This window comes from Phycodurus eques, chromosome 7 (genome assembly GCF_024500275.1).
Source record: "Phycodurus eques isolate BA_2022a chromosome 7, UOR_Pequ_1.1, whole genome shotgun sequence".
NCBI classification, from domain to species: domain Eukaryota; kingdom Metazoa; phylum Chordata; class Actinopteri; order Syngnathiformes; family Syngnathidae; genus Phycodurus; species Phycodurus eques.
The window spans coordinates 8,973,329-9,000,630 of NC_084531.1; the positions used below are offsets into that span (position 1 = coordinate 8,973,329).

The 27,302-nt window shown below is 41.4% G+C and overlaps 1 protein-coding gene across 1 annotated transcript in view; it reads left to right on the forward strand.

Moving 5' to 3' along the window:
- The window catches only part of ryr1b (ryanodine receptor 1b (skeletal)), a 146,419-nt gene extending 120,179 nt beyond the window's left edge, over window positions 1–26,240 (forward strand). Inside the window, exons 86-107 of the mRNA XM_061682639.1 lie at window positions 944–1,032; window positions 1,560–1,688; window positions 3,135–3,239; window positions 4,590–4,619; window positions 5,415–5,444; window positions 5,592–5,673; window positions 5,777–7,083; window positions 11,852–11,940; window positions 12,508–12,688; window positions 13,582–13,668; window positions 13,847–14,104; window positions 15,140–15,270; window positions 15,680–15,722; window positions 15,804–15,937; window positions 16,153–16,213; window positions 16,408–16,554; window positions 16,709–16,843; window positions 18,014–18,170; window positions 19,954–20,018; window positions 20,103–20,203; window positions 21,436–21,487; window positions 21,604–26,240. Coding sequence (XP_061538623.1) covers window positions 944–1,032; window positions 1,560–1,688; window positions 3,135–3,239; window positions 4,590–4,619; window positions 5,415–5,444; window positions 5,592–5,673; window positions 5,777–7,083; window positions 11,852–11,940; window positions 12,508–12,688; window positions 13,582–13,668; window positions 13,847–14,104; window positions 15,140–15,270; window positions 15,680–15,722; window positions 15,804–15,937; window positions 16,153–16,213; window positions 16,408–16,554; window positions 16,709–16,843; window positions 18,014–18,170; window positions 19,954–20,018; window positions 20,103–20,203; window positions 21,436–21,487; window positions 21,604–21,699 — 3,509 coding nt within the window. The 3' untranslated portion in view covers window positions 21,700–26,240. The remainder of the gene's footprint in view (window positions 1–943; window positions 1,033–1,559; window positions 1,689–3,134; window positions 3,240–4,589; window positions 4,620–5,414; window positions 5,445–5,591; window positions 5,674–5,776; window positions 7,084–11,851; window positions 11,941–12,507; window positions 12,689–13,581; window positions 13,669–13,846; window positions 14,105–15,139; window positions 15,271–15,679; window positions 15,723–15,803; window positions 15,938–16,152; window positions 16,214–16,407; window positions 16,555–16,708; window positions 16,844–18,013; window positions 18,171–19,953; window positions 20,019–20,102; window positions 20,204–21,435; window positions 21,488–21,603) is intronic.
- Window positions 26,241–27,302: the final 1,062 nt, after the last annotated feature.

The window sequence follows — 27,302 nt, forward strand, 5'->3', positions numbered from 1 at the left end:
AGAAAACCCATCCAGGCACGGGAAGAATAGGCAAACTCCACACAGGCGGTCCTCAGAACTGTGAGGCGGATGTGCTAACCAGTCGTCCACCGTGGCGCCTACATGAAAATAGTATAGTTAAAAAAAATCAAATAATCCAACATCAGTGTGTGACCTCACAAATGCGCTTCTGGAAAAATGGTCATAAATTCCCATAAACACAATCCTAAACCTTGTGGAATGCCTTCCAGAAGAGGTAGGATTTTAGGATGTTACAATTGAAGAGGATGTAATGTCACTGAAAGTCATATCTGTGTCAAGGCAGGTGAGCGAATACTTTTGGTAGTATAGTGTATGTGCATTCACACTGACGGAACACATGAAAACAACCTGACACATGCCCTGACTGCATGTAAATAACTCCACAAGCATCAACGCCGGGCAGTGGCAACACAAGTAAACAATAATAATTAAATGATACGAGTATTTAACATTTGATATCATTTAGTTGGTCCCCATTGTTTCAACGTTTGGATGAAGGTAACCTCCACAATTACTCCACTGGGCATTATCGGCAAATATTCAGCTTATTTAGTGATAGACACACCTCTAATGCGGTGATTCCCATCCACTGTGCCGGAAATGATCCAGTTTCAATTCATTGGTTCAATAATTACGAGTATTTACTACAAATATCGTTAGTCATTCATCTATGCTAATGGCGTATAATGACAGGTAGAACAATTACATGCTCTTTCACTAGATGGCAGAAAATCTACATCAGATGGTTATCCTCGTTTCGAAGAGGCCTGATTCCAAGCAACTTTTTTCTGTTTATGCTGCCGTGACGCATAGAGCACCTGTGTCATAAGAGAGCAAAAAAAATCTTAAATGTTCCACTTGAGCCATGGAGTCTAAATCTAGCCAAAGTGACTCAAGGTGTGGATCTCCTGTCATCTACTAGATTTCCAGAACTACTTGAGGACCCAGACAGGGAGCACCACTACCATCAACGTCATCATCTGCACGGTGGACTACCTGTTACGACTACAGGTGAGCTCCTGTGATTAACTTTTCCAAAAACCTCAGTTTTATTTTAATTAACAGGCAACAACACAACAGTGCACTGAAACAGTACTTCCATAGTTGCATTTTACCTACTTTTTTTTCCCGAGCCCACAAGCCCACCCCACCCGCAAGAGGACACTTTTAAGTGCAGTCTAGTAAAAATGTGGGTGACATGCATGCACAACTAAATAAATAAAAATGTTCTTAAAAAAAAAAATAACGGGAAAAAAAACAGTGGTAGAGGTAGGGGGCGCTCAGCACAATATATATATATATATATATATATACTTATATTGGCAGATCATTTTGCTTACATTAAATAGCATATTCCTTATGTTATTACTTTTTTCTTGTTTTATGAGTCATTATTTTCCCCATGTGGTTCCCAGTTCTGTCAACAAAAGTCACAGTTTTTAAATATGAGTGAAAAGGCCAAATATCCTCATTTATGTGGGCATGTCCTGAGTTTCCTTAGTGTTGTGAACAAAGTACTGATGATTGGTGTCATGCAGGAGTCCATAAGTGACTTCTACTGGTACTACTCGGGCAAGGACATCATTGATGAGCCCGGTAAGAGGAACTTCTCCAAAGCCATGACGGTGGCCAAGCAGGTCTTCAACAGCTTGACTGAGTACATCCAGGTAGGATACGGGAAAAGATTTGGACCGCCGTCTTGTGACAGGTGATCAGTGGTTGGAAGTAGAAATACTTTGTTACTGTACTCAGAATCAGAATTCAGAATCAGAATCATCTTTATTTGCCAACTATGTCAAAAGCACACAAGGAATTTGTCTCCGGTAGTTGGAGCCGCTCTAGTACGACAACAGCCAGCCATTTGACAGAACATACTTTTGAGACATAAAAACACAGTACAGCGAGTCACTGAGCAATGAAAGATTACCAGTAATGGGGTAATTCTGACACATTAAATTTTTTTTGACAATTCCACAAATGATGCAGAGTGCTTTAGCAATTTAGAGCAGTTTGAAATGTGTAATAGAGTGACAATCTGGTACAGTGACCATTGTGCAAAGGGCGCAGATACTTCTCAAACACATGAGCAGCCAGCATTGGTCAACAACACATATGCAAATAGTGCAGAGTGGCGAGACAACTACAGTGAGTACACGAAGTACACGAGTACACGTATAATTGGCCCGACAGAGATGTGACAACAATCTCAAGTCAAAATTGGCAGCATGTTACAATGGAATTGTAAGTGAACTGTTTAAGATGTTAATGGCAAGAAGGAAGAAGCTGTTGGAATGTCTGCTAGTTTTAGTTTGCATTGTTCGATAGCGCTTACCTGAGGGAAGGAGCTGGAAGAGGTGGTGACCAGGATGTGGAGGGTCCAAGAGGATTTTGCATGCTCTTGTCTTAGTTCTGGCAACGGGCAAGTTCTCAAGGGTGGGTAGGGGGGTACCGACAATTCTTTCAGCAGTTTTGATTGTCCGTTGTAGTCTTAGTAGAAGAAGAAGACGAATCATCTTTTATTGTCATGAACATGCATGCATGCACACGAAACTTGGTCTCTGCATTTAACCCTTCACAGTGAACACATACACGTTAGTGGAACACACTGGAGCAGGCAACTGGAGACGTTTGAGGGAGGATTGGCTGACTCCAAAGTGCATTATTCTAATCTATCTGAGAATGTTTAAAAGTGCTGCCATGTAAGAAAATAATTAATTCACCTGTGCCAGCTGACTGAGGCAAAGAAAGCTGGACTTAAATACCGCACCAATTTGCCGATCCACTAACAACCGACATGCGACATGTAACGTGATTTTCTTTCTTTTTCTTCTTCTTCTTCTCGCTACGAGCGCTATGTAAATTAATCAAAGAGGGAAGGTATTTCATGTGCAGTTTTCTTCCATTGTTATTAAATGATCAAAATAGGTATATATAAATAAAATTTTACTTTATTCATTTTTACTATACCAGAGTTGAATCAGTACTTCTACTTTTACCAATGTCTTTTTTTTTCAAGTATGTATATGTCTACTTAAGTATAGAGTATGAGTACTTTTACCACCTCTGGTTACAGGAGGTCAAAATTCAAAGTTCAAACCTGTCTTGTCCATCAGGGTCCGTGTACGGGCAACCAGCAGTCTTTGGCTCACAGCAGGCTGTGGGACGCTGTGGTAGGCTTCCTGCACGTATTCGCTCACATGATGATGAAGCTGGCTCAGGTAGGACATATCTGATCTACAGTAATCTCCCACCTATTTGTGGTTCACTATTTGCTAATTCACTTATTCACAATGAAAACCCTTTTTAACCCATCCTCCATTATTGAAAGTCACCTTTTAGTGGCTTTCTGGTAAATTGTCGTGCTCTTTCGCTAACTCGCTAAGATTTAACAAGATGGCGTTCAAGCCCTGTATAATAAGAAAGTAGTAACCTGTGTCAATGAAGTATATTGAAGTGATGCAGCTCGGCCTGGGTAGTTCGCTGAGTTTACAGAGCCTCTTCACCGCATGTTTATTTTCTTGTTACGCTGAAATCAAATCACCTGTAAGATATTACTTTTGAAGGCTAATGTTGCAATATGAGTTTAAAATTATTTTTAAGGGTTTCAGGATCATAGTCTGTGGCGTAAACTATTAAGATAATCAATTATAAACATTGCGGGGCAGGTTTTTTTCATTGTATTTGTCTTTGTGCTGCAATCAGGGAGACTTATTAATCATCTATGAAAGAAAATACTCTCACATTGCACAAAAATGTACACAGCATTATTACTATTTATGAGATGACTAATTATTAAAGTATGTATATATTTGAATTATTAGAATCTTGTTTAATTACCTGTTGTCCCCCCACCCTTTCATCACTAGTTTTTACTCGTTTTTGCTCTTTGCCAGTTTGTTGTGGCCCCTTACAGGGACGTTGTAATTTAATAAATGTTGGTAAAATGCATAAAAACACACATCAAGTTTTGATTAAAATAACTGTCCTTTTCAGTAGCTTATATTTAGTATTTGTTGTAGAAGTTAATTTTAAAATGTATATTACTACACCCCCATATGTACTTTATGCACAATAATTGATGATGATCTTTTCAGTGTAATTTAGTGAAGAATTTAATGCTTTGGTTTCCGCATTGGTATCATCTTGATATTGAAGTCAAATTGAGTAACAATCTTAAATAATAAACTTAATCATTCAGTATTTTATTAAAATTTTTTGGACTATCGATTCTATAATAATTCTTATCCAAGCCTCTGCTGGTGTTCAACTGACCAGTGTTTGTGTGCTTGCTTTCGCTGGTGTGTGTGTAACTCTTCCTACAACCAGCTAATGTTATTGATGTTCTGTGAAATGTGTTGCTTAACTATTGTATTTGCTTTACTCAAAAGGTTCAGAAAAAATTATTAATACAGTATGTACAGTATTAATATTTATTTTACATCACATTTGCACTTTGACTAGTACAGTGCAGTATTTAGCCTCTAAGGACTGTAATTGAAGTACAATGAGGCAGATATTGTATTGTAATAATATGAATTGATAGGTAACATTTTTTGTATCCCTGATAGATGCATCCTGATCCAGGACAACAAAATGGCGTAAGACTCTTTTGTCCAGCCCAAACAATGCCATCCCATTTAAAACATCTCCAATACAACTCCATTTCATTCCATGCCAGTTACACTTTAACTGCTTCTGCATCATTTACATGTATCAATTTCTTTCCCTTATTTGACTTTTCAGCAGGGACATGTAAAACTAACAATCAGAACATATACTTTTAGTCTCATTTTCAATTAATTCCTCCAACGACATCACAAAGTCCCAAGTTACTGTAGCAAAAGTCAACCCATTGGAGTCGAGTCTTCCATATGTTTTAGCCAAGCAAGTCCTAAAATTGGCGACTCAAGTCTGACTCAAGTTAAGTCATGTAACTTGGGTCTCCCACCTCTGGAGTCCAACCATGTAGGAGTGTTTTGGGGAAGTTCCCTTTCTGTTCCACAGCGCACAGAAAGCAAGATCCATGAGCTGGAACCCATGACAAAAATGCCCACAAACACACTACAAAGGTCTTCCCATTAGAGTGATGTTCTTTCATTTCACTGACTATGGGTGTCCTGACCAGGATTCCCAGTACGTTTGTCCACATATTTTGCTTTTCCTTTGTTTTATGACTTGGTGGAGATCTTCAGGAAGTGCTGAAGTTCACTTTCTATTTCCATGTGCTGTGTGAGCCTTCCTTGCTCTCAGGCTGTGGTCAGTTTCACGATAAAATGGAGAGGCGGACGTGTCAGAATTCCAAGTGCCTGTCCGTCTGTTTGTCCTACTTACTTCCATGTGTGCATTTTGCTGTTTTGAATATGTATTCTTCCTTCTAATAACTGCAAACCCAGGATCATTTTTGGAGTAGAGCCCCCTGTGAGGTAGTGTCCTTCAATGCTGTACCTTTCATACTGATTTTTGAATTAAGAACCCCTCTCTAAGGACCTGGTGTATTCCTAAAAGGAGAATCTCAAAGGAATATTTTCTCTCTACTACTCGTTCTTCTCCGTGTTTTGGCTTCTCTTCAGGACTCAAGTCAAATCGGACTGTTGAAGGAGCTGTTGGATCTGCAGAAGGACATGGTGGTGATGCTTCTGTCTCTCCTGGAAGGTAATACGCCACTGTTCTGTCTTAAAAAGAGTGGGAAGAGTTTTGCCACCTCTGCTTAAAAACTATGTTGCCATCACTCCCGCCCCCTTCCTTTGCCTTCCAGGCAACGTTGTAAATGGCACCATCGCCAAGCAGATGGTGGACATGCTGGTGGAGTCCTCCAGCAACGTGGAGATGATCCTCAAGTTCTTCGATATGTTCCTCAAGTTGAAGGACATTGTGGCGTCCGATGCCTTCCGCGACTACGTCTCCGACCCCCGTGGGCTCATCTCCAAAAAGGAGTTCTCAAAAGCCATGGACAGTCAGAAGCAGTACTCCCCCTCGGAAATCCAGTTCCTCCTGTCCTGCTCCGAAGCCGATGAGAACGAGATGATCAACTTTGAAGAGTTTGCCGATCGCTTCCAGGAGCCGGCCAAGGACATTGGTTTCAACATCGCTGTCCTTCTCACCAACCTATCGGAGCACGTGCCACACGACACGCGCCTGCAGAACTTCCTGGAACAGGCCGAGAGCGTACTCAACTACTTCCGCCCTTTCCTTGGCCGCATCGAGATCATGGGCGCCAGCCGCAAGATCGAGCGCATCTACTTTGAGATCAGCGAGGCCAACCGCAACCAGTGGGAAATGCCACAAGTGCGCGAGTCTAAGCGGCAGTTCATTTTCGACGTGGTCAACGAGGGTGGCGAGAGCGAGAAGATGGAGCTCTTTGTCAACTTCTGCGAGGACACCATCTTTGAAATGAACATCGCCGCCTCCATCTCAGAGCCTGAGGGAGACGGCGCTGATGAGGAGGATGACGAGGAAGAGGAGGAGGAGGCGGCCAAGGAAGGTGATGCCGGTGAAGGGGAGGAAGGCAATGGCGGAGCAGTAGCTCCGGAGTCCACCTCAGCCTTTGTGGAGTTCCTCGCCAGCGTGGTGAACTTCTTCAACATGTTCACCTTCCGTAATATGCGGCGGCGCTACCGCAAACTGCGGAAGATGACGGTGAAGGAGATGGTGATCAGCCTGGCCACGTTCGTCTACTCGGTCCTCATAGGCATCCTGATGTTTGTCTATAGCATCTGCAAGGGCTTCTTCATGCTCATTTGGAAAGTGCTCTTCGGCGGAGGCCTAGTGGAGGGCGCCAAGAAGATGACAGTGACTGAGATCCTCGCCAGCATGCCTGACCCTACGCAGGACGAAGTTCACGGCGACCTGCCACCCGAGCTGGGAGCGAGAGAGGTTCAAGATGCTGATGGAGCAGCTGATTTGGATGCAGTGGGAGGCGAGGAGGAAGAGGAGGATGGCGAGGAACGGGAAGGTGGACGTCTGCCTGGTTTCAACACTCCTGGGGGACTTGGAGACTTTGGGGAGACGACGCCGGAAGAACCGCCCACTCCTGAGGGCACGCCGCTGCTCAAGAGGAAGCTGGTAAGTTGACGGAACAACTATTAAAGTTGCAGTGCGTAGCTTTTTTTTGTTAAGTCATTTTCACCCAAGCCACTACTAGATGAGACAACACAATGTTGCCTGCTAGCTCCTCCAACATCTTGCTGTATTTTTCAGTTTTTAATATTGTATATTTCGTGTCGAGTGGCGACCTTCCCATACTGGCGCACCGAAAATGATGTACCGGAAATGACACATTTAACCCAGCAGTGGGTGGAGTGCGGTCCCTTGTCTCCCGTTTGTAAAAAGCTAACTAAACATATTGTGTTGCGTTTCTGTAGCAGAAAAGAACCAGACAATATTACCTTGTCCGAAGAATCCATCTTTTTCCCTAACGGCTATCCTTCAAAGCAGAATAAAAACGTTCTACAACCACATGGTGGGGCGGTGGATACAAGGCATAGCCTATGTAATTTCAAAGCGGTGGCTCTGTTTTTGTAATGCAGAATTCCAGCCTAGGGGGCGACAGAAGCTACAAACTGCAGCTTTAATATTACCATGCATCCATCCATTTCAAATAGCGGCTTTACCGCTATTACAGTGATTCCCAACCATTGTGCAGTGGCACATTGGTGTAAATCAAGTATCCCACGAAAAATAAAAATAAAAACCAACTAATGTACAGTGAACCCCTGCATGTCGCGGTTTGCCATTCACAATTCGTCTATTTGTGGATTTTTTTGGGGGAACCTTTCCTCTGTTATTGGCTGAAAAACTCCCTGTGTCAAATATCAAAAAGGTGAACGGATAAGCATCATTTAGTCAGGCCAATATAGCCTTGAAAAAGCCTTATAGAAAAAAAGTGCTTTGCCGGCAACCGTTGGCATCTATCGGTAATTACAAACCTTTTTGGGTGGATGTCAATTAGTCACAGATTTTCACTTTTTGTGGCAGGGTTCACTGTATCTTTGTTTATCTACAGTGTCTATGCCAGCGACCTATAGTGACAGGCATAACAATGAAATGCTCTTCCACTATATGGCAGAAGGTACAATTAACCTCTGTAACCACCTGTTGCCTACGTAATAATATTGCGGGAAAACCCCAAAAACCTCCTCACCAGAGTCACGTATCCAAACCCACCCCCAAAAATTTTTTTTTAGTAGTTTAAGATATAAAGTACCATTCTTACATACTGTGATTACGTTGAAAGTGAAACTTACTTAAACACACTGTCTAACAATGACTAGTGTTCCAATAGACTTTGACATCCCCTCCACCCCCATCTGCAGTTGCGCAAGTAAATGTCAGAATCAGAATCAGAATCAGAATCATCTTTATTTGCCAAGTATGTCCAAAACACACAAGGAATTTGTCTCCGGTAGTTGGAGCCGCTCTAGTACAACAAACAGTCAATTTACAGAACACTTTGGGGACATAAAGACATTGACAAAAAACAATTGTGCAAAAAGATGCAGAGTCCTCTACCACTTAGAGCAGTTCGAACGACTAATATTGCAATAGTCCGGTGCAATGACCATTGTGCAAAGGGCGCTGAGACTTCAAGGAGTGTATGCGGTTTAAAGTGACAAGTAGTGCGATCATCTGGGACAATGTCGGTTGTGCAAATGTTACAGATACTCCTCAATCAGTGTGCAAATGGAGCAGATGCTACTCTGGCATGAGTGGCCAGTATATGCAAATAGTGCAGCATGGCGAGACAACTACAGTGAGTGCACAAGTAATAAATAATTGGCCCCACAGAAATGTGACAACGAACTCAAGTCAAAAAATTGCCAGCTTGTTGTAATGGAATTATAGGTTAGGTGTTTAAGAAGTTGATCGCAAGAGGGAAGAAGCTGTTGGAATGTCTACTAGTTCTAGTTAGCGTTGATCGGTAGCGCCTACCTGAGGGAAGGAGCTGGAAGAGCCGGTGACCGGGGTGCAGACGGTCCGAGAGGATTTTGCACGCCCTTGTCTTAGTTCTGGCAGCGTGCAAGTCCTCAATGGTGGGTAGGGGGTTACCGACAATCCTTTCAGCAGTTTTGATTGTCCGTTGCAGTCGGAGCTTGTCCTTTTTTGTAGCAGCACCAAACCAGACTGTGATGGAAGAACACAGGACCGATTCGATGACCGCTGTGTAGAACTGTCTCAGCAGCTCCGGCGGCAGGCCGTGCTTTCTCAGAAGCCGCAGGAAGTACATCCTCTGCTGGGCCTTTTTGAGGACGGAGTTGATGTTGTTCGCCCACTTCAGGTCCTGAGAGATTGTAATTCCCAGGAACTTGAAGGTCTCGACGGTTGACACAAGGCAGCTGGACAACGTGAGGGGCAGCTGTGGCGAAGGATGCCTCCTGAAGTCCACGATCATCTCTACCGTCTTGAGCGTGTTCAGCTCCAGGTTGTGTCGCCCGCACCACAGCTCCAGCCGCTCCGCTTCCTGTCGATATGCAGACTCGTCACCGTCCTTGATGAGGCCGATGACAGTGGTGTCATCTGCAAACTTCAGGAGCTTGACAGTCGGGTTCACTGAGGTGCAGTCGTTCGTGTAGAGAGAGAAGAGCAGCGGAGAGAGGACACAACCTTGGGGCGCCCCAGTGCTGATGCTGCGTGTGGGTGAGGTGGCCTCCCCCAGCCTGACCTGCTGTGTCCTTCCCGTCAGAAAGCTGTAAATCCACTGGCAGATGGCAGGTGAGACGCTGAGCTGGAGAAGCTTGGTTGAAAGGAGTTCAGGGATGATGGTGTTGAACGCTGAGCTGAAGTCCACGAACAGGATCCTCGCGTAGGTCCCTGCACTGTTGAGGTGTTCTAGGATGAAGTGCAGTCCCATGTTGACTGCATCATCCGCAGAACTGTTCGCTTGGTAGGCAAACTGCAGGGGGTCCAGCAGGGGACCTGTGACACTCTTGAGGTGGTCCAGCACGAGACGTTCAAAGGACTTCATGACCACAGATGTCAAAGCGACAGGCCTGTAGTCATTCAGACTAGAGATTGCAGGTTTCTTGGGGACTGGAATGATGGTGGAGCGTTTGAAGCAGGATGGAACTTCGCACATTTCCAAAGATCTGTTAAAGATCTGAGTGAAGACTGGAGCGAGCTGGTCCGCGCAGACTTTGAGGCAGGATGGGGACACATGGTCCGGTCCTGTTGCTTTGTTAATCTTCTGTTGTTTGAAGATGCGTCTCACATCCTGTTCATGGATGGTTAACGCAGAAGTCAGAGGTGTGGTTGTGGTCGCGGGAGCGGCCGGGTTGGTGTGTGGAGTGAAACTGTCCTTTTCAAATCTGCAATAGAAGGTATTCAAGTCGTTGGCTAGTGTGCTATTGTACTCAGCTTGGGGGGATCGTCGCTTGTAATTAGTCAGCGATTGGAATGCACGCCAGACTGATTTCGAGTCGTTCGCGCTAAACTGTTTTTCCAACTTTGCTGCATAGATCCTCTTTGCAATGTTAATTTCTTTAGTAAGCTGGTTTCTAGCTCGATTATACAGGGCCCTGTCCCCGCTCTGATATGCATCTTCCTTAGCTTGGCGAAGCTGCTTAAGTTTAGCAGTGAACCACGGCTTGTTGTTGTTGAATGTCCGAAATGATTTTGTTGGTACACAAACCTCTTCACAGAAACTTATATAGGATGTGACAGTGTCCGTATATTCATCCAGGCTGCCAGCTGAATTTTCAAAGACACTCCAGTCTGTGCAGTCTAAACAGCTTTGAAGTTCCATCTTTGCTTCATTGGTCCACTTTTTGACTGTTTTCACTGTAGGCTTCGCACATTTAAGTTCTTGCTTGTACGTCGGTATTAAGTGAAGACGAGCCCAGGGCTGCACGAGGTATAGCACGGTATGCGTTTTTTACCGTAGTGTAGCAGTGGTCTAAAGTATTATTTTCCCTGGTAGGACAGTCGATGTGCTGCTTGTATTTAGGGAGTTCGTGGTTGAGTTTAGCTTTGTTAAAGTCCCCGAGAATAATGAGGGGTGAGTCAGGGTGTTTTTTTTCAATTTCGTTGACTTGTTCGGCGAGCGTTAGCAATGCGGCGCTCGTGTTAGCTTGCGGTGTGATATAGACTCCAGCCAGTATAAACGATGCAAACTCACGTGGCGCGTAAAATGGTTTACAGTTCAGAAACAGCGACTCCAAATGCGGGCTGCAGTGTGTGCTGAGCACCGTGACGTCCGTACACCATTTTTCGTTTATATGGAGGCATATCCCGCCGCCCTTCGTTTTTCCCGATGATTCCATGTCGCGGTCCGCTCGATGAATGTTGAAGCCGGGAAGCGTGACGGCGCCATCGGGTACAGCGTCGCAAAGCCAGGTCTCCGTGAAGCACATGGCCGCGGAACGTCCGAAGTCTTTACTGGTCTTTAACAGAAGATGAAGCTCGTCCATTTTGTTGGGTAGGGAGCGTACATTCGCGAGGTGGATCGACGGGAACGCCAATCTGTGTCCTCTCTTGCGGAGTTTCACCTGAATTCCGGCTCGTTTTCCTCTGTGGCGCCGCTTCCGCATCCATGCGCCGAAAACCGCGGACGCCGCTCCGGTGAGTAACTCGGGGAAAAAACTGAGCGGATTTTCGAAAGTTGGTGACAGAAAGTCCGGAGTAGCCTCCTTGATGGTTAGCAGGTCTCCCCTTGTGTAAGTGAGTCGTGTAAGGTCTCCAAAGACGGACGAAAAACACAAAAACAAAGACAATACTAGAGAGCGCGTTACCGAGGCGGCCACACTGGTAGGCGCCATCTTGCAAGTCTGGCCACTATTTCCAGATTATGGTGCATTCATATAATGAGGTAACTAATTATATGCATCTATTGCCACAGTTGACTGCTGCTGGTGAAGGACAGGAAGAGGAAGGAGAAGAAATCGTTGAAACTGAAGAAGAGGCCGCTCCAGAAACAGAGAAAGCTGAGTAAGTAGTGGACTGACTGTGACTACCATTTTGTGTTGTATATTTAGAGTCGCTGGCACGGTGGACGACTGGCTAGCACATCTGCCTCACAGTTCTGGGGACCGGGATTCAAATGCCGGCCCACCTGTGTGGAGTTTGCATGTTCTCCCCGTGCCTGGGTGGGTTTTCTCCGGGCACTCCGGTTTCCTCCCACATCCCAAAAAAATGCTTGGAAGGTTGATTTAAGACTGCCCATAGGTGTGAATGTGAATGTGAATGCGAATGGTTGTTTGTGCCCTGCGATTGGCTGGCGACTGGTTCAGGGTGTACCCCGCCTGCCGCCCGAAGATAGCTGGGATAGGCTCCAGCAGCCCTTGACACTAGTGAGGAGAAGCTGTAAAGAAAATGGATGGATATTTAGAGTCTAGGTAAATACTATGGGTGGATAGCATGTCTCAATGACGTTATATTAAAACGTGTACTTATTCAGTTCATATTCTATTTCATGTATGGAGGCATGCAGTTCCATGTGTCGCTGTTGACATCTCCTTAAAGGAGTTTAAAGCGCTTCACTTGCTGCATTTGCAGCACTGAGAGCGACGAGAAAAAGCCAGATAAGGCAGAGCCTGAGCCCGAGCCCGAGATCAAAGAGGAAGTGTCCGAGGAGCCTGAGGAGCCGGTGAAGACCAAGGTGAAGAAGGAGAGGAAAGCGGCTGAGGAAGGCTTTGAGCTGTGGAACGAGCTTGAGGTCCAGAGGATTAAATTCATGGTGAGCGTCCGCTCGTCACTCAATCAGTTGTTCTCAAACTGGGCTGTGGTGATCCCCGGAGGTTAGTAAGGTGTAGCTTGTGGGTCCAGAAAATAGTTTGCAATAAATTACTTTGTCTTATCATTTAGTAAAGTGCATACCAACATATGGGGATACGAACATAATAAACCAATTACTCCTCTCTTCCTTCACTTTTAAATTAAAAGCTCTGATATGATTGTGACATCATCGCATGCATGAATAAAGTCGTTTATTTTAATTCAAGCAAAAGGCATATTAATACAGGTATACAGTCCCTTTTTTTTTTGTAGTATAAACTCTTCCCGTACAGTAGTTGCAAATCACTGCTGTAAGTGGCCGTAATTATTATGTACAATTTTTCTGTTCTCCAACAATGCTGTCTGAAATGTGGTTTGCATGTGCAGATATGTGTATTTTTTTAGGACTTACTTGTGTTTTCAAAGACTGTTTTGTTGAATAATATATATAAACTTCCATATACAATCTGGCTCCCAGGGTGGGACCAGTTGACAACTCACAACAAACAGTACTTAAAGATTGAATGCAAATGTAATGTATTTAAAAGTTAAATACAACTGAACTGTTCATAAAAAAAATAAGAATGAACTGGAAAAAATCTAAATGTATTGCACTGGATTAAAAAAGACTTTGCATAGCTACTGTACAAGCTTCATTCTAGTATGTTTCATTGTAGTGCATGTTTTAAACGTAAATTTTATTTTTTTGATTCAATAATTATTTTTGCACACCACAAGTAATTACCCCAGGTAACTAATGGTACTGTACTTATACTACACTTTGAGAATAACTGGAAAAATCCATGGAATAAAAAGTGCCATTGGTCCTCTCATTCTCCTATCATCTCCTTGCAGAACTACCTCTCTAGAAACTTTTACAACCTGCGCTTCTTGGCCCTCTTTATCGCTTTTGCCCTCAACTTCATCCTGCTCTTCTACAAGGTTTGCTTTTAGTTTGACTGACTTGGGGAAAAAAGCCTTTAACAATCACATTTTTGTAAATTGGTACTTTATTATTAAAAATGGACAGATAAATACAAATAATACAACTGAATTGACTTGATTACAATTAAATCATTCCACGGCCATGTCAGCATCGCCTTGTATCCGACCCCTCCAGGTTTCCGACAGTCCGCCAGGCGAAGAGGACTTTGAAGGTTCTGGTCTTTTTGAAGGCGCTTCAGTATTGTTTGAAGGCTCAGGTGCTGATGAGGAAGGATCCGGATTCGAAGATGGAGGAGAGGACGACGAAGACGAAGGCCCCCTGTACTACTTCCTGGAGGAGAGCACTGGATACATGGAGCCAGCGTTGGCATTCCTCAGCATCATCCACACCATCATCTCCTTCCTCTGTATCATCGGCTACAACTGCCTCAAGGTGAAATGATTGGCTTCCAGGGCCGTCTCCTAAACTCCATCAGAGGCACTGACCTACATACAACCCAACTTCTAATATTTGTTGCATGAAATTGTATTAATTAATTCCCTTCCCAACAGTCTGTTCTCTTAATTTTCATAGTGTTTCTTTGGCTGCACTTCTTCCAGTACATGTACGTGGATAGTCAATATTTTTGTACAATTAGAGTTCAGCCTTTGTGTTGCCATGTGAATCTAATCTGCCTTCAGAAGCAATAGTGCTGCCTCATGTAACTTAAACTATAGTTTCAATGGGACTGTTTCTGTAACCAGTCCTATTTCAATTCGCCTCACAGGTCAGGTGGCCCAAAATAACGTCACCACTTTTCTGTCCTCATATTGGTTGGTCAGAGCGTGCTAAGTTTGACTAGCAAAACACGTCTGTAACGATCTGCACACATTGATACAGTGGTACGTTGACTTATGAGTGCACAAATGTACGAATTTTCCGATTTGCAAGCCATCACTTAGTGAATTTGAAGTCCAAGTGAGTTTCAGCTACACCGTCAAATGCCACATCTGCCCACAACATCTCGCGTCTCACTCACAATTTAAGATACAGGTAAATTGAGTTACTAGCTCAGTCAGTAATTACGAATTAAACTCGTAAATCAAGGTCTAACTGTACATTTACTAATCAGCATATCTGGTAAGTATGATCTTTGTGTTTGTCACGCTATTGGGCAAATATTGATTCTGAACTGCTCCAGATGTACGTGGCAAAGCTGTGCTTTTATATTAATTATATATATATATATATATATATATATATATATATATATATATATATATATATATATTTGTTTTTTTGTAATAGTAGTAGTGGTTTCTATAATTGCAACATGATAGTGGTTGTATTAAGAGGTGGGTTAAGTCGAGTAAGTCCTCAATTAAGGCCCAGGTAGCAAATACATGGCCCCACTGCTAAAGTTTATCCATTTCTTTTCTCGTGGGGCATCATGCAAAAAGTTTTTTCTTGGCTTCCCTCGTCCTGCAGGTTCCTCTGGTTATCTTCAAGAGAGAAAAGGAGCTGGCCAGAAAGCTAGAGTTCGACGGCGTCTATGTGACCGAGCAGCCTGAAGACGACGATATCAAGGGACAGTGGGACAGACTGGTGCTCAACACTCCGTAAGAGCCAATGTTTTACCAGAGCTGGCCCAAGGCATAAGCCAACTAAGCACCTGTGACCACTAATGGATCACCAAGATCAATTAACAGTCAACAGAGCCTGGACTATTGAGTAGGAACAGGGTAACATAAAAAGGTTCAATGTTTGGATTAAGGTAATTCATTTTAAATGTTGTTTACTAAACCTTTTTACATAGTTGTAAGACCTACTTATTTTTCAACCATTTTTGTATTACTTTGTTTCAGCTACCTTTGTTTAGTTACATCATTACAGTATTTAAGTGTTTGCAACAACAAAAAAAGTTCCAGCAGTGTAACACAAAATACACATTTTCTTATGGAAGCTCTGTTTTACTATTATTCACTATTATCGTGTGACATGTAATCACTCATTTTTCTGTGACTACAGATCCTTCCCCAACAATTACTGGGATAAATTTGTGAAAAGGAAGGCAAGTTCTTCAGTTCTTCTCACAGGTGAAAGTGTGTTTTCATTCAAAGAACTGTCTCTGAAAGGACATTTTTGTTTGTAGGTGTTGGATAAATATGGCGATATCTACGGCAGAGAGAGAATCGCAGAGCTGCTGGGCATGGACTTGGCCTCCCTGGACGTCAGCGCCATGACGCATGATAAAAAGCCAGAGCCTGACAACTCTGTGTTCAGCTGGTATGTTTGCGAGTCAATGGTGACCTTAACTTGGTAGGCCTGCGACTCCACTTGACTTGGACTTGAACTACTGTACATGACTTGCTGAAACAAACAAGAAGAGTCATTGCCTCAATTGAAACTTTGCAGATTACCATGAACCGGATGACTGAGAATCTACACAATTATTTACACCTACATCTACTCAATTAATTACACCTACATCTTCTATGCAGGATAACCTCCATAGACATCAAGTACCAGATCTGGAAGTTTGGTGTTGTGTTCACTGACAATGTGAGTTCAGAAAACCCGTGCATCTAATTTGATCAAACATAAACAATCACATAAAAAGCAAAACAAATAAAATAATTATATGTATATATATATATAGAGAGAGAGAGAGAGCGAGAGAGAGAGAGAGAGAGAGAGAGAGAGAGAGAGAGAGAGATTATATCACTGTTTCTGACATGCTTTCTTTTCTTTGTTAGACCTTCCTGTACCTGGTCTGGTACATGCTCATGTCTATGCTCGGACACTACAACAACTTCTTCTTCGCTGCTCACCTGTTGGACATCGCCATGGGCGTCAAAACCCTGCGCACCATCCTGTCCTCAGTCACCCACAACGGCAAACAGGTGACAGAAAAAAAAAGACGGAACAAAAAAAGCAATAGCAAAACACAACACTTGCTGGTGCTTTGTTTAAAAGGGGACAGAAAAACTGAAGAGAGACAACAAAAAGCAAGAACAAAAGACAGTGGAAGACTTGCAATTGTTGTGTCCTCCACAGCTGATGATGACGGTGGGTCTACTGGCCGTGGTGGTGTACCTCTACACTGTGGTGGCTTTCAACTTCTTCCGCAAGTTCTACAACAAGAGCGAGGACGAGGACGAGCCCGACATGAAGTGTGACGACATGATGACGGTGCGTAGCAAACACGCTAAATGTCATTTCTGCACAAACTTTATTCAACCAAGGCACATGCTTTCCATTACAAAACCTCACAACACACCACCAAACAAATATGGCACATAAAATTACTGTACTGAAATAATGATGAGCTCATCTCAGTTTACTTAGTGTAAAATCAGGGCCTGTTCAGTTAAACACTAAGCTGTTACTGTAATTTCTTGTGTATAATGCGACCCATGTATAATACGCACCCCCAAATTTGACCTAAAAATTCAGAAAAACCCTTCCACCTATGTATAATGCATTTTTACAATGCATGATTTTGCTTCTACCCATATGATCAAAACATGAAGTATTATTTGTATTTTGTTATTTTTTTTTAAAGAATTATTCTGAAGTTAAGCACTTTATTTGAACATGTAATACTTTATTTTTATTTACCTATTCTTATTTTGAAATTCACAGCCCTACTTTTATTTATTAAATGAGAAAACACACTATTGTGCTCATATGTTTGATTACCCAGGCAGAATTTGTAAGATGTGTAAAATTCTTTAAAGAAAACATGAAGGGCCAGGCGAAACAGATTTAATTTTATTTTAATGGGATTCAAATTAAACTGTCAAGCATTTCAAAAAAGCATTAGCATTAAACAAAACCTAACCATAAATAAATTAATGCTGGTTGTTGTTCAGTCATCAGTCGTATTAAAAAAAACAAAGAAACAATAGCTCAAAAATTCTGCCTGTGTATGTAAACTTCCCCCTTTCATATCGGAATGAAAGAGTAGGCATAGTAGATGGCCTACTCTTTCATTCTACTATGCTACTACGGTGGCATAGTAGAATGAAAGTGTCCAGGTTTTTCATAACCTCTAGATGGCGGCATACATTCATGAAATGTGAAAGTTTTTTTCCATTTTCCCCTATATACCTATGTATAATGCCCACTATTTACTTTTGACAATTCTTTGAAGAAAAAAATTTGCATTATACATGAGAAATTATGGTATTCTGTTGTATGAATGGCAAAAAGTGGAAATACAGGTTCATTGGACTTTCTGCTGTCGAGTCGAAGAGCATTTAATTGTTCTGCCTGTGACTATACATTGTTGGCATGGATAGATGAACAAAGATACATTCTTTATAGTGAGGATTCTGGCTACCTTTGTTTCGCCCGCAGTGCTATCTATTCCATATGTACGTTGGCGTGCGAGCTGGCGGTGGCATTGGCGACGAGATCGAGGACCCGGCCGGCGATGAATACGAGCTCTACCGAGTGGTCTTCGACATCACCTTCTTCTTCTTTGTCATCGTCATCCTGCTGGCCATCATTCAGGGTAGGAACTCGTGGCCCGCTACGCTCTACGAAGCCACGTTCTCCAGGCTGGTGAAGTTAGGACGTCGATAACTTTAATACCTTGACTGACTTCAGTAGGGGTTCTCAAACTTTTTGGGTCCTGGGAACCCTTACAGGAGCGAAACCTTTCCACAGACCTCCTCGCAATCCTTACACCACATAAACATACTTAATACCCCTAAATGCCAAAACATCCATCCATCCATCCATTCTCTGAGCTGCTTCTCCTCACTGGGGTCGCGGGCGTGCTGGAGTCTATCCCAGCTATCATTGTGCAGGAGGCGGGGTACACCCTGAACCTGTTGCCAGCCAATCGCAGGGCACATAGAAACAAACAACCATCCGCACTCACATTCACACCAATGAGCAATTTAGAGTCTTCATTCAACCTACCATGCATGTTTTTGGGATGTGTGAGGAAAACGGAGTTCCCGAAGAAAACCCACGCAGGCACGGTGGGAGAACATGCAAACTCCACACAGGCGTGGCCGGGGATTGACCCTGGTCCTCAGAAACTGTGAGGCAGACTCGCTAACCAGTCGCCCACAGTGCCAACAAACAACCATTAAATGCCAAAACAATTATTTATTATTTGGTATCAGGAAAACTAAAGCAAATCCCAGAGGGGGGAAAAACAAAAAGCAAAACTTGTTTTGAATAATGTCATTTGTTCTTTCTATTAGCGATGGGGGGAAAAAATATTTTAAATTGGAAATTCTATTTTTGTGAAGAAAAAAAAAAATCCAATATCGTTATTTTAAGGCCATATCGCCCAGTCCTCCTAACTTTAATTCACTAGAGGCAGAGTTCTCAATTTTTGTGGTCTTGGTACCCCTTATAGTGGAGAAGTTTTTTCAAGGATCCCCTCATAACCCTAACGCTAATTAAAGAAAACTATCTTGTGTCTCCATAAATTCCATAGAAATTAAAACTAATCCCATTTTTGAGAAAAAAAATTATGTTACGTACAATATATTCATATTTTAGTTTTACTGCTATAAAAATAATGTATTTTTTCGATCGATAGATTGCGTTAATCTATATAGATAGATGGACAGACAGACAGATACAGTAGATAGATAGATAGATAGATAGATAGATAGATAGATAGATAGATAGATAGATAGATAGATAGATAGATAGATAGACTTCTTTCTGTATACACAGCAGCGCACAATGGAATAATAACATTTCAATACATCTACATTGTGTTTCATCCACATTAAGGTCTGCTTAAACCATATGAATAATAAATGAAATTGTATATTGTATATTTTATAAAGTAAAAGGGAAAAGTAAACAGATGTAATGTTCAAAATATATACATTAACATAAAATTAGTAAAAATATAGCAGTTACATTTAATAAAAAAAAAAAGACATAGTTTGTCGAGATTAAAAAATCTCAATCTTATGAGAATAAAGTTGTAATATTGTGATATTAAAGTCAAAAGATTAAGAAGGGAAGAATATAATATTTTAACAAGTACATTTAAAAAATACAGCTTTATTTTCATAATAGTTTCTCCAAAAAAAAACAAAAAAAACCTTGTAAAATTGCGCCTTTTGTTCTATAAAACATCACAGATTTATGTGACGATGCAGAAACCATCGTATCAGAGCTTTTAATTGGCCCAAAGCTGAGGTAGGCAAAAATGTAATTTCTTTCAAATTATTTTGAGTAACCTCAGGGGTCCGTGAACCCCATTTCGAGAACTTCTGCACGAGAGTCCCGAGTTGTACTGAGGACTTGTGCCCTTTCAGGTTTGATCATTGACGCCTTCGGGGAGCTAAGAGACCAACAGGAGCAGGTCAGGGAGGACATGGAGGTGGGTACACCAGTCTTGCCACGCGTGGCCTCGTCTCGTATACGGTCTTCCGTTTGACAAGGTCTCTCCTCTCTTTTCCCACAGACAAAGTGCTTCATCTGCGGAATCGGCAGCGACTACTTCGACACGACGCCGCACGGCTTCGAGACGCACACTTTAGAGGAACACAACTTGGCTAATTACATGTGAGTGGCTTCTTTTAGGTTTAACACTGGGAGTTCATTTTCAGCTGTGGCAAATTCCCAAATGCTCCCATTTTTCATGAATTGAACTCAAAGGTCTAAGGCTTTCCATGTACACAAAAGGCCAATTTCTCTCCAATGTTGTTCACAAATATGTTTAAATCTGAGTTTGTAAGCAATTCTCCTTTGCCGAGATAATCCATCCACTTCACAGGTGTGTCATATCAGGATGCTGCTTCCACAGCATGATTATTCAGCAGGTTTTCCTTAGGCTGCCCACAATAAAAGACCACTCTAAATGTGCAGTTTACTGTATTGGAGGGGTCAGACAACTAGTTAGTATCTGGTGTGAGTATCTGTACAGGATTACTGCCACTGAGACCTAATTTACCATATTTACATCCTATATAATGTTGATGCACCTTGATGTAACATTTACTTTGTATTTAACAATCTGTGGACCTCAATGTCCCATATTTAATGAACATCATAGTCCATGATCTTTACACCTTAATGTACAAAACTTCCACCATATTAAATGATCTTTACATCACTAATATACAACATTTACACCATATATAATTTCTATGTCCTTCAATGGGCCATACAAGTCATATTTACATATCTTTTCGTCTGTTATTTACCACTTATGTATTTATGTTTGAATTATTATACAGTAGTCACTCATTTATCGCAGGGTCACGTCCTAGAAGCCCCGCGGTAAACAAGTTGCCCATGTTGGCTCAGTATAGCGCTAGCTGTTAAGTAGCTAACCATTAGCCAGTCTGGAAGTTGAGTTACTTGGGGTAAGTTGTGGCCTTTGGCCTAACTTGTGGTGGTAGGCTGTATTAAATCAGATAACGGTGTTTACTTTGCCGTAGACGTGCAGTTGTGTAAAGCCAGTTCTTCTTTGCTGTTGACATATTGCACTTTCTTTTCTTTTTTTTTAAGCGTCAAATGAACTCAAACATTGGACATTCTCCGTCTTTTACGCAGTCTTACCTCCGGGCTCGTGCTTATTGCTACATGAGTCTGCAGTAACATTCAGTTTAAAAAAATGACCACCACAAAATCCAGCAATCCAGCGAAAAAATAGGATATGTACAATTTCAAAATCTGCAATACAATGAAACGGTAAAAAGTGAACCGCGATATGACGAGGGACGACTGTATACCGTTAAATTTACAAGTTACTTGGTGATTGTTTGTGTTTCCGCCTCCTCTGTGTCTTGCAGGTTCTTCCTGATGTATCTCATCAACAAGGATGAAACCGAGCACACGGGACAGGTCAGCAAATGGCGTCAAAAATCTCGGATTTCTATTTGGAACTTTTACTACATACCATGACCATTTACCTGATTCCGAACTTTCACTGGAATTATGACCTCTATTTTATTTCTTAGGAGTCCTATGTGTGGAAGATGTACCAAGAACGCTGCTGGGACTTCTTCCCTGCAGGCGACTGCTTCCGAAAGCAGTATGAAGATCAGCTGGGATAACACGGAGGAGAAAGATGGAAGAGGGCGATTGAGAAGGGAGGCCAGATATGTTCAATAAGTCAACAATGCTATGCACACTTTGACTGCAGCATCCGATTCAATCAAACAATAACATCACGGGAGATGCGCTTTTTTTCTAAACGACTATGTCCGTAGATTGCCTTGCTTCTACACAAACGCACACGCACACCCGATACTGTTGTCAGCATCACAGCTCTTCTACACTCCAAACTGTGCCTGAACGCATCGTGTTCATGAAACAGACAGAATGTGACTGTGTGGACGCTGTGTTTTAGTGCCTATAGCAAAGTCACTGCTTTTTGTTTTGTTTTGTTTTGTTTGTAGATGCTTTATTTGTTGAAGGAATGCTTTAGATCAGGGGTTTCCAAAGATTTTAGGTTTGAGGGACCCCTAAAAGGGGAGAATTTTTCTCAAGGACCCCACTCATAATCTTAACCTCAATTGAGCCACTTCGAACTAGAGTAGGGTGACTCCATTTTTGTCATTTTGCAGGAGAGTGTTTTAAAGTTTGATGGCTGCAATAAAAATTTGGAGGATAATTTCTCATGTATAATGTGCATTTCCCCCTAAAAAAATTGACAAAAGTCAATAGTGCGCATCATACATAGTTATAGGAGAAAATGACAGATTTTCACATTTTATAAATGTATGCTGCCATCTAGAGGTTATGAAAGAGCTGTACACTTTCATTCCAATAGGCCACCGCCCCCGAGAGGTTATGAAAAAGTTGTACACTTCCATTCTAGTATGCCACCTAGTGGGAATGAAAAAGGTGTAGCCTACACTTTCATTCCAATATGACGTGATGGGTACATATGATTGTTTATATATACAGTTGTGCTCATATGTTTACATACCCAGGCAGAATTTGTGATATATATATATATATATATATAATTTTTTTTTTTTGTCATTTATTTATTTATTTTTTAAATATGACTGAACAACAACCATCATTGATTTCTTTATGGGTATGTTTTGTTTAATTATGCATTTTAGAAATGCTTGACCCTTTAATTCGAATCCCATTAAAATGAAATTAAATGTGTTTCACCTGGTCCTTTTCTTTAAAGAATTGTACACATCTTACAAATTTTGCCTGGGTAATCAAACATATGAGCACAACTCCTTCTCATTTACTAAATAAAGTAGGGCTGTGAATTTCAAAATAAGAGCAAGTAAAGACAAATAAAATATTATGTGTTCAAATAAAGTGCTTAACTTCAGAATAATTCTTTGAAAAAACTAACTAAATACAGTGATCCCTCATTTTGTGTGGTTAATGGGAACCACAACTCCCCGCGAAAGGTGAAAAACAGCGAAATAGGATTTGCCCCCCCACCCTCCCGAGGAATTATCGTGTATGTACCAGAATGTTTAAAATATGTAAACAGTTTTTATACTTTATATATTTGAGACAAATATTACAACAGTACACATATTTACTTAAATCTTTAATTACAAAACCTTATACAGTAATTAACCTTTATTATACAGTAATTAACATTCATCAACATTGCCTTCTGAGATAGGCGAAAAGGCTTGTGTTGGTGGCGGAGGTTTGGCCTTTGTCCTGTGTCCAAACTCACTGTCTTTTCCCTGCAATCAGCAATCCACAATGCCAATGCAGCTTCCATTTTCACAATTCTCTTATTACGCGGAGTTACCACACGTTTCGCTTCCTGATTGAAGGTTATTGAAGCAGTTTTGCGGATGTTTGGTTCCTCTTTCCTGATGTACCACACTGTAGATTCATTCACGCCATAATGGGGTGCCACAGATGCATAACTTCTGCCCTCTTTGATCATATCTAAAAGTTTCACTTTTTCGCTGATGGTCATCATCTTCTTCTTCCTCTTGGGCGCCCCGGAGGAAGCTTTCGCAGGGGCACAGCGCTTTGGCGGCATTGTAAGGGCTTAATTAATCCCAAAAAGTTATCGCTTAATCAAAAAAAGTTATCACGAACACAACACTAAGATACAGTATGCGAGACTGTCAACAGCGTGGACGAGACTGGCGAGACACAACAAGGGAAGATGCTGGGTGAAGCTGCAATGATGCGCAGCTCACAGGATAAATCCACTCGTGCTCTCATTGGTCGATGTCGCGCCGGGAACCAATCATGCGCCTTGTATGAGTGCCCGTACAGGACAGGCATGTACAAAGCCTCTGAGTCAACTCCTCTCACGTGCATCAACATGAAACAACGCTTCTTTCCGCAATATGGCTGACGGTATGGCTGTATTTTTTATTTAATTTCTTTCTTTATTTATTTTTAATGAATATTTTGGAAAACCCGCAAAGCACTGAAGCCGCAAAACGTCAAGCGCGAAATGGCGAGGGAACACTGTACAGCTAATACTTAATGTTTTGATCATATGGGTAGAAGCAAAATCATGCATTGTGAAAATGCATTATACATAGGTTGAAGGGTTTTCCAAACTTTTGAGGTCAACTTTGGGGGTGCGCATTATACATGAGTATGCATTATACATGAGAAATTATGGTAATAATAACATGTAACATAACAATAACATTGACTAATACAAATATGCACTGGCACCCAAGCGAAAGCACTCCTTATTTTTATTAATCTGTGAACTTTCGGGGTTGTTTTTTGCAGAAGTTCTAATCTGGTTTTATGGGCGCAGCTGTCTTGGAAACTGGAGGTGGCCCAGTGTTGGATTCATGAATCAGAAAAAATGCTGAGTGCAATGAAGGGATGCCCCTATTTGTCAATATTACAGCCAAACCTTGATTTCGACAAGTATTCATCTGAAAGATGACTTTTCTCTATTCATTTCTCCACTTAAAAATGCAAAAATGGAGTTAAGCCACTCTAGTTCCCAGTAGTTCAATTAAATACTATATATATCAATACTGTTAAACCTAAGTATTTATGACGTATTTGATAGAAAGGAACTTAATCAAATTCAATTGAACGTTTTTATACGTGTTCGAAATAAAGGGGAAAAAAATACTACAATAGTTTTCCATGGCCACTAGTTGACTTGTGCTGCTTATGTTAACAATATGGCTGGGAACAGAGAGAGCTAGTTTACAAAAGCATTCAATGTTGCCAACTTAAACATTTGGTTGCTATCTTAAGCAACTTTCTTCAACAACTTTCTTGAGTATTTTTCAAAAAAGCAACTAGCGAGTTGAATTCTCGCTAAGAAACGGACAACATGAACGGAATCATTTTCACATTGTTTTGTGTATGACAAGAAAGAGGATTGAGGAAGCCAATCATGGAGTCAACATTGGCAAAGACATGGCACACATTTATGTCGCAAAAGGTCTGATTTATCCACATGCTGGAAAAAATATTAACCAGAGGAAGGTAGTTCTAAGTCGCGACTATTTTTCTGAGGTTACCTTGCCTCACCTATACAACTCTACATGACAAAAGCGCGTAAGAAAAGTAGAACTACTGCTGTCACATTTATGTGATGGAGTAAATGCACGCATGTTTGTGTTTCATCATTCGCAAATTTGCGATTCACTGTTTTTGTGTTCGGGCCAAAGCCATGCTTCATCTAGTTAGCCTAATAACAACTGCCTAAGTGATTTTTTTTTTTTTTTTACATTTTTCTGAACCACCCCCACACTTTCCTTGATTCAACCAGACAAAGAAAAAAAAAATTTTTAGCGAGCATATCGTTATTTATTTTTTTAAATTGATATTGTGACAGTAAGTAAAAAATGCCTTGGACAATTATGCTATCAGGCTTACACCAAATATTTTGGTGCCATCTGGTGGCATCTTGGTGCCAAGCAACTATGTCGGTTCTTTTAGTCAGGCCATAGCTTTTTTTAATAGTGTTTGACCGCTGTCTTGTGGCATCTACAGGCAAATACAAACCTTTTTGGATGTCAAATACTCACAGCTTGGTCCGTAGCCCGCTGGAATATCTTTCAGTTGGCCCAAAGCTATAAAGCAGTCAGAGTTAATTGGTTTGTTTTTGTGCACAGAATATTTTTTTTTTATATGATCTGGCATAATTTGATTGAAATTTTGGAGCAGCCCCAAGTAATGGTTCGCAGACCCTCAGTTTGAGAACCACTGCTTTCGATAACTCACAAAGCAATGAGCAGAGTATCATCAGCATGTGAGATTCACCTCATTCGGTATCAATCGGCTGTTCAGACACTTTGAAGTCTGAAGGATTTATTTATTGTTTTACGCCGACGACTGTTTTCGGCCCCTCTAGCTAACAGGTTGATGCCGAGCAGGCAGGAGTGAATGGACTCATTTAAAAGTGGCCAAAGCGACCTTTTTGATGAGAAGACATATTTTACATACAAGATAAAGATCTATTTATTTTTTTCTTTGGAGGATTCCAACATGTCACATGTTGTTTGTAGTTAGCGGTGGTGTGTGTGTGACGTGTGAAGGAAGATGATTTTGGAATGTGTGTTGACTCAGGTGTGGGGAAGCTGCCACAGAGCAATTTAGGCAGCCTTCAAGCCGACCTAATGACTGAACTCTGTTTTTTTTCTCATAATAAACGGGTTCACTCAAGAAAAGCAGGAACACGTGTCCTCGTTTGCTTGCACACTTAACCTTGATGACATATTTTTTTTTCTCTTTTTCTTTTTGACTAACGAACATAAGAACGTTTGCTTTAAAGATCCAGAGGGAACTGCAGGAGTTTTTCAATGTCACCTACTGGTTTTATATTTTTTTTCAAGAGGAATTTTTTTTTTTATTAAAATGGAAAATAACTAACCTGTATTCATACTTAGTTACTGTACTCTCAACTTTATTGTAGTGATAGTTAACAAAAGAACTGTCGCTGAAACAAAGTGCTCTACATCAAAATTAAACAAAAAACAACTTAGCATTAGACAAAAACAATTTGAAACAAGTTGAAAACAATAACATCAAATAAAACACCAAAAGGTGAATATAAGTGTCAGATCATGTGTTACAGTAATAATAATAATAATAGTAATAATGGGGATGAGTTTAAGAGAGTTTATATATAAACTCAACTTTTAATATTTGAAAGAACAACCCAAAAATAAATTGGTAATGTAAAATGATATTTAAAATTAGTTTTTTTATGTATTTAGCAAATAACAACAATGTTGCTAACCTAATTAACCTATTGTTATATTACTTGTCCATATGTGTTTCTACGGAGTTTGTATATAAATATTCGTTATTTGAAGGTAAGTTTCTGATGGCATTTTACTTTTACTCCCTACATTTGAACACAGGTATCTGTCCTTTCTACTCCTTACTTTATCAAAATAGGATTGGTACTTTTTGCGGCACGGTGGCCGACTGGTTAGAGCGTCAGCCTCACAGTTCTGAGGACCCGGGTTCAATCCCCGTCCCCGCCTGTGTGGAGTTTGCATGTTCTCCCCGTACCTGCGTGGGTTTTCTCCGGGCACTCTGGTTTCCTCCCACATCCCAAAAAACATGCATGCATTGGTGACTCTAAATTGCCCGTAGGTGTGAGTGTGAATGGTTGTTTGTTTGTATGTGCCCTGCGATTGGCTGGCAACCAGTTCAAGGTGTACCCCGCCTCCTCCCCGATGACAGCTGGGATAGGCTCCAGCACGCCCGCGAC